Below are 7,968 nucleotides of genomic sequence, written 5' to 3'. Positions count from 1 at the left end.
AGGTACATTAAAACACTTAAGAAGCACCCAATTGCTGCTGTTTGCTACAAAAACTGCACTCCTTTTCTGAGTCATAACATGGTTAAATCTGAACACACGGACATGATACACATTTTTAGATTTAGTGTGACTTACAGTTTCAGAGAATATGTTATTATGAAGTTATGTCTCTCATATTACATATTAACCTCCATAACTCTGCTTAGAAGTTTTCTTCAGTATCAGTCATCCAGTGAGACATCACTCTAACAACTGTGGGGTAAAATACGTTATCAATACCCCTCCAAGACATCAGGTAGTCTCAGACCATGTTGTCATCAAAAACTTTCTTACTAAAACATGGTGGTCTTTTGGTTCTTCCAGGACTCTGTGTCGGATGTTATGGAGCTCCTGAAGAGGCAGGAGGACTTGGAGGCCATGATCCAGGCCCAGAGCGACCGCTTTATTGCACTGCAGAAGAAGAAAACACAGGTTGGTTGGTGACTTCTGTTTGTGGATTGGAAACTGAAAAATACTTTTTTCTCTTTGCTCAAATGTTTTCTTTTCTTTTTCTCAGAGGGAGAAGAGACTGGGTCTTAATGGCAATGAGAACATAGACCCTGAGGACAGAAAACCTTCAGCAAGAGTTTCATCCCTGAGGAGTAAACAGTCAGATCAAAAGACCCCGCGGATCTCTTCCTCTAGAAACAGCATCCGACAAGTCAGCACTGGCAGGGCGACGGACAGAACATCCAGATCGCTAGTGCCAGACGAGGAAACAGACAGTACCAGCCTCACAACCTCTGCTAGCACCCCACCTAGCCCATCTCTCCACCCTGACTTGAGGGAATGCTTGAGCTCCAGCAACAGTCTTCCTGTTAGTCCTAGCTCCAGCACAACTGTAAATCCTTGGAAACATCGAACCAGCCACTCAAACATGATGCCTGGAACTCCCCTCAGAGCATTCGATGAGCCCTCCTCTCCAAAACGTCCTGAAGTTTCTCCACCTTCCTCCCCAAAACCTCCCTCCTCTACTCAAACATCTTCATCTAAAGAAACTCCTAATGAAAATGGTCGCCACCGATCCAAACCTCCTCTGGCTCCAAAGCCCAGAATCTCCTCCACAGGGCGGGTGTTCGGACGGCACGTTGAGCCCCCGAACCAACCAGAGAAGCCCACTATACCACCTGACTCTCCTCCACTAATCAGAGAGCTCCACAACCTGGAATCACCGATCAGCAAACAGCCTGATCTTCCTGATTTTCTGATTCCGCCTTCTGCTGAAGAGGTTACACCACCTGACTCCCCCACTGCTGCAGCAATTAGAGAGGAGGGTACTGAATCAGCTGACCTTGTTCCTCCAACAAGGGAGCTGCCTCCGTCTACTCCACGGCAGCAGAGAAGGTTAGAAGATCTACCAGATGAAGAACCAGTCCTCCCCAGCTCCACAGCAGAGGTAAAAACTCAAGTCATTCAAGTCAAATTAACTGTCAGGATTATTGGATTGGTAGCTGCTCTCTCACACCTGTGGTATTGTTAGGTAACAGCGGTGCAGCCAGTCAGAATGGAAGGGCTGCTGGAGATCAAACTAAAACAAGGAGGAAACAAGGTGAGAAACTTCTGACATCAGTAAGTTTTCACATACAAGGAATTTGCTTGAGTATTTTGGTGCACAACAGTCACGATAAACATAGTAAGAGAAAACTCATAAATCAGAAGCATAACATTTGCAATATAAAATATATAAATATATTTGTTTTAACATGAAAAGAGATGCACAATATTCAAAACAAAGAGGATGGAGTGTACAAAATATTGACTAAAAGTGTGCAATTCCTCACGTTATGAAGAATAATTGCAATGAGTTAAAAGGTATAGTGTTCTTGAGCAAGACTCTGAAGGCCAAGTTGCTTCCAAAAATTGTGACATTAGCATGTCAAAAAATGTATGAATAACCAATAAATGTAATATAACAAGAGGAGCACTACTGTGGAGGGATTAATAGAGCTTATAATTGAGCCAATTGGCTCCAGCCCCGCTGTACGCAGGATAAGCAGTAGACAATGGATGGATGGATAATAGAGCCAATTTGTCCCAGTGGTCATTTCTGGTATTGCAACGAAAAAAAGGCCCCAAAATAATTTCTATTTCTATAACTATTCACAGGAATTTCTCCAACTGCAAACATGCTCAGTTATTACTCTTTCTATTATAAATGTTTAAGGCATGAAGCTTTCATAATTGTAAAACTTCTTTCGCAGAGCCTCACACACACATACACATCACACAGCTGATGTCTGTACAGTACATTGTACATTGATGGTAGCAAATAAATATGGACTTCAAAAAGTTCCTGCAGGAAATCCACGTGAATAAAGAGAGGAAAGAATCTGCCTTACATTCAAACTTGAATTTAAAAAATGTGCAACAAAGCTGAGGTTTTCCAGGAATCACACAAGATTGTAGAAACTCCTAATAAAAGTGAACACACACTTTCCTGTTTAAATACATTTTAACTTCTTGTATATTATAAAATGTTTACTGTAATGCCTCATATTTAGGAAAATGACACACAAACAGCAGCTAACACAAAATGTATTTGATTAATAAATAATAATGCACAGTTTTGTTGATCAGCACTGATCATACTTAATTTTATGCTGAGTGCAGCAGGCTTTACAACTTTTACCCCCAAAGTGGCTGCATATCCCTTATGACCTTAGGTGGGCATTGTCTGACAGGTGTGTCTTGTCTCTGTGTGATTGGCTGCTGCTGCAGAGTCTGGAGCACTGGGAGGAGGTGTTTGCTGTCCTGGAAGGAGAGACGCTCAGCCTGTTTACAGACAGAGAAGCTGCTGCAGAGGTGCGACAAAACAGAACGCTGAAAGCATCAACCTGGTGGCAGAAGATTGTGTGTAATGTCACACTTGGTTTTACTGAAACAAACGCAAATAATCAATCAGGAGTATTACAGGAGTAGGAGTAAACAAAATACTCCTGATTGATTATTTTTTATTTCATGCTAACTTTGTGACATAAAAACAACATAATACACTTTTAATTAGTAAGGAAGCCTTATGAAGCTTTGGAGCTTCAAATAAAAAGCTAACAGTGACTTCTGGTGACCGAAGCTCTGCAACACCTCCCTGATTTTAATAGTTTTAGTCTCATACGTGAGCAATAAAAGTCCAAGAAGCCTGTCTGTTATTTATTAAACCTGCAATGCTTTTGTACTGCAATAAATGTAGATGTTATTGTGCAATATGTTGCAGTATATAAGTAGTAAATAATAATAATACATACTAAGTGTCACTGTGGACTGGTGTGTTATAGAATAATATTAATTTAAGTAGTTACTTTTATTACATTATAACTTGGTATCAGTCAACTTCCCATATGTGAGATTATGCATTTCTGATGTCCATCTCCATATTTTTCTATCATTCTCCTCTCTTCTTCTCCCACTAATGTGCCGATCACAGTTTAGCAGCAAATTTTGAGAAATGAAAGAATCTTTCTGAATCAGCATGACTGACGTCATCTGTCATTATATTATTATTCCTTTGACACAAGCTCTGACACAACGTACTGAAACAAGCTTCGGTATCTCTGCTGCTTGTGTTCATCAAAAAAAATCCAAAAACATTCAATAAAGTTTTATTTCAGAAATAACAACAGAAAAAGACTTATCTTCAGCCCCCAAGTCCCTCGCAGAAACACATGTGTGTTGTGTTTCCACAGAGGACCTCTAGGTGGCCCCCTATCAACATGGTTGGAGCTGCTTGCAAGGAGAACGTTAACTACAGGAAGAAGGAGAACACTTTCAAACTCATGTGAGTGAGCTGCAGAGACTCTTTAAAGCTTCACTGGATGAAGAAGATTTGACCTTTTGAATCCTGATCCAACTTTTTTTTGCTGACAGTATGTCAAATAAAAATTCCAGAAAATTATGGAAGATAATATGTTGTGTTTACGCTGAGAGAAAAATTCAGACTACATGTTTTTATGTTTTATTTCATCAAAAAATCTAAATATAGATGCATCATTTTAGACATCTCTCCAATTCAGTTCTGACATATTTGGTATTTTGGGAACTACATTTGAACATAAAGTTTTATAGGTTTGAGCAGAGCTTCACAACATACTCAAACAGGTTGGGTAATGTATCTCTGTAAATAAATGTTCTTAGAAGGTTTGTTGTTGTTGACTGAGTGTTTCTGTATCTCAGACTGGAGGACGGCAGTCAGTATCTGTTTGCAGCTACCAGCAGAGAACTCCAGCTGCTGTGGATGAAGAAGCTCCAAAACTGCACTGAATCTGCCGGCAGCGACTCTGACGACTCAGGGTGAGCTGACAGATACTTTATACTGGACATGAGAGAATTATTCAGATCTTAATACCACCTTGTGAAAATACTCCACTGCAAGTAAAAGTTCTGCATTCAAAACCTTACTTAAGTTAAAGTATTGCCAGCAAAATGTACTCAAAGTACAAAAGTAAAGGTACTCATAGTGCAGTAAAATGCTCCTGTAAGTGTTTCACTATTATAACTGATGTTTCTGGATTAATATTCCTGCTGCATTAATGTGTATGTTGCATTTTACTGCTGTAGATGTTTATGGTGGAGCTCATTTAACTTCTTTATATCCTGTTGGGTAGTTTAATCTACAGTAATGCACCATAGTCTATAAGATCAACATGTGTGTGTGTAGCGTCGCTGTCCTGTGAGAACCACATATCTCTTACAAAGTCAACTTTCCATGAGCTCAGAAAAGCAGTTTTTATCTCTGTGACGATGCATTTTCCAGCCGATCCAAGGCGGCGTTTAATAGTTTATTTAGCTTAAAAAGGAGAAGGATTTTCTCAGAAAACACTTCATCCTGCAGTTTTTTACAAACATGTGGAGATAAGTGGTTTTCACTGGACAAAAAGGGGGTGGAAACTAATCTAAAAAGTGACAAAATCTGGCAGAAAAATTAATTGGAATTTAAAAGTACAATATAATAGCATGAAATTAAAATACTCAAGTAAAGTAAAAGTACCTTGAATTTGTACTTAAGTACAGTACTTGAGTAAATGTATCCAGTTACTTTTCACCACACTCTTAGACACACTACATTCACTTGCCTTAAATCTTCTTCTTAACCCTCGAGTTGAGTCGAGACAAAATGTGAAGGGAATTTGGTAGTTTGGGTCTGTGTTTTTGGGAGTTGAAAACATTTCAACTTGAGCAACAAAAAAAAAATGCATCCTGGAGTTTTATGGATGACTTCATAAATATACATCCCAAGAGGGAAAATGAAGAGAAACTGGAGGAAAATATGTGAAAAAAGAGTTCCTGATGAGAACTAATACCAGTCAGAGCCTCTCAAACAAACACTTGCTGACAAATAATAAACCCTCAACGTTTATTCACAGCTAACAAATTTGGGTAATTGCTGGAGAAATGCAGCTTCGTGCTCTGTCTAAACTTACCTTCTAATAGCACTTTGAAGAGATGAGGACTGAACACACCTCACTTGTCTTCATTATCCAGAAATGTGAGCAGTTTCACAAGTAATGAAGGCACTGATCCTGTTGTGTGAGGGGTTTAAAGACATAATCTTAAGGTCGCCGACATATTAATGTATAAACCGTGCTGATTCCCTCTTCTCAGCCTCGAGTACATCCACAGTTTAATGTTCTTTTTTTTGTTTTTCTGTGCTAGACAGTGCACACAAGTGTTTGCCCCCATGTTTGTTTATGTCTGAAGTCCCGTTTGATCACGCAGGATCCAAAGTCTCCAGAACCGGCGCTCTGAAATCATTTAGTATAAATGCCAAGTGTGTGGTCCTGCGTCTGGACTGAATCGTCTGGTGTGTGCGTTCTTACGATCAAGAAATACTATAAATCTGTTATGTCTGTAGTATCCCACGATTTTAAAATCGGGTAAGATTTGAAAATCCTGTTGTTTGCAGCAGGCATAAATTAGGCCAGCACCGAAGTTGTTCTACATCAACACTGAGCTCTGCATCTCGTCTACACCGCTGCTTCAGCCTCCTCCTTTATCTCCATTTCTATGCTTCTTTCAAACCTCAACAAAAACCTCAACATTTCAATGAATGTCTTGACTATATTGAACAAAATGTGTCGGACTTCAAAAAATGTAGTAACTTTTTCAGGCAGCACGTTTCAGCTTGTGACCTTCATTAGTCAACATACCACACATGCAATCATACACACAAACATACATACCTAAAAAAAATAGCATGAAATAAAATACTAAACAACGTTATAAAAGCACATAAATGAGGAATTTGAAAGTATTTAAGAACGTATAATTTATACATTTACATTTTAACATGATTTTGATCAGTGTTCAGAAAGTACTAAGGTTTGATGCATTAATATTTTTGGCCTGGCTGTCATTTCTATCACTGGCCTGATTACTCCTGCGTTGATAGAATGCTTCTGGTCTAAATAATTTTACTTATAATAATGATTTTTTGAAATGAACTGAGTGCTGCTGGTACAAAAGCTTTGTGTGGCTGGTTTTGGCTTTGGAGTCAAACAGGACGTCTGTCAGTCCGAAGTGTTTTGATGGACTTTCAGACTGAAGTGGTTTCCTTCAAACAGCGTAAGGTAATTTGACTTTGACTTTCACATCTACCTGTTCACGCTGTGCACTGTGGGGACGCCAGGCACCTCTCAGGTGGGTGAGAGGCCAATGAAATGGAACTCCCTGCCAGCAGGATTTTTCTTTAATGAGATACTTTGACAAGGTGAATTACATTCAGCGGGCGCACAGTGGTGGAGAACCACACAGTGGCACAGGACGCCACGTGGCCACGGGTCTGCTCAGCTGTCATGCATTACATCTGGTTTAGTTTGCGACATGGAGATGAAATATACGGCACTGCAGAGGGGACATGACTAATGCAGTCACAAAATACATTGATGAAAGGATTTCTGCAGGAGAGACACAGACGGAGACAAATTAAAGGGAAAAAAACCTGAATAAATGAGTGGAGAAACACATCAAATGTAGATGCTTCCACACAGGTGCACTGCGTGGTGCAATATGACAATTAATATCCAGTCACGCTCTGTGGCATGTATAAAAATGCTGAGCTGGCCCAGGTGAGTCTGTATCAAGATGGCGACAGGAAAAGATCAAAGTGTCTTTGGAAGAGGGTTCATTGTTGGCAGGAGCTTCATCACAAAGACGGCTCAGCTGTCTAGTGACTAAAGTGACATCTGCATTTAGATCTCTGGGAAAGACATCAATAACTTTGGTCGGCCATGATGCTCGTGCATTAGTGCGATATGTTAGGAAAAACAGAAGAGCAACTCTTCCTCAGGTGACATCAGTGCAGGATGTGATCACACCGCCATGTTTCCAAATCAGGAAATATCTTTTGAAGAATACTCTTCATCCCTCCAGTAGAGTTGAAGCTGTTTTGGCGTCACGTGGTGGCCCAACACCTTACTAAGACAGTCTGTATGTTTATTTAAAAGGTGCAGAAATAATAGTTTGAAAAGGAGACACTTTGGCTTTAGCAGCAGTGGGCTATAGTTTGACCAACAACTGCTATTTCAATATCTACCCCAGTTTCTGGTTAGCTAGCAGGCAAGATAACATTAGTTTTTTAGCTAACAAGTCTTTGCTCAACTCTTGTTTGGAGGTTGAAGAATAGGGCTCAACAATTAATCAAAATCTCAATTTGGCCTATTGCAGTTCAAATCACAGGAAGTTTAGTATTTGTTAAAGGTGAAATATCTGTCAAAATGCCATTTTAAATTAAGTATTGTCGTGCTGCAGAGATGTCCTGGCCTACACATCATATTCTATAGACTTAAGAAAACATCTTTGTTATGTACGGATCCCAGAAAATTCCCTAAAATATTTATGTAATTAATTTTTTTTTTTATTGTTTAGCCCTGTTTGAGAATAGGTGCATTAAAACAAGTTTTTGCCTGCTAGCTAATAGGTGCAAAACTTCACCCCACC

At 39.6% G+C, this 7,968-nt stretch overlaps 1 protein-coding gene across 1 annotated transcript in view; it reads left to right on the top strand.

The window, feature by feature from the left end:
• The window catches only part of sptbn5 (spectrin, beta, non-erythrocytic 5), a 68,432-nt gene that overhangs the window by 56,682 nt on the left and 3,782 nt on the right, over positions 1 to 7,968 (top strand). Inside the window, exons 75-80 of the mRNA XM_046063269.1 lie at positions 364 to 471; positions 557 to 1,435; positions 1,520 to 1,588; positions 2,758 to 2,841; positions 3,720 to 3,811; positions 4,207 to 4,323. Coding sequence (XP_045919225.1) covers positions 364 to 471; positions 557 to 1,435; positions 1,520 to 1,588; positions 2,758 to 2,841; positions 3,720 to 3,811; positions 4,207 to 4,323 — 1,349 coding nt within the window. The remainder of the gene's footprint in view (positions 1 to 363; positions 472 to 556; positions 1,436 to 1,519; positions 1,589 to 2,757; positions 2,842 to 3,719; positions 3,812 to 4,206; positions 4,324 to 7,968) is intronic.

The sequence above is a fragment of the Micropterus dolomieu genome, linkage group LG11 (assembly GCF_021292245.1).
Source record: "Micropterus dolomieu isolate WLL.071019.BEF.003 ecotype Adirondacks linkage group LG11, ASM2129224v1, whole genome shotgun sequence".
Lineage (NCBI taxonomy): Eukaryota > Metazoa > Chordata > Actinopteri > Centrarchiformes > Centrarchidae > Micropterus > Micropterus dolomieu.
The sequence above is the reverse complement of the archived record's forward strand: the minus strand, read 5'-3'. Positions and strand labels throughout refer to the sequence as shown.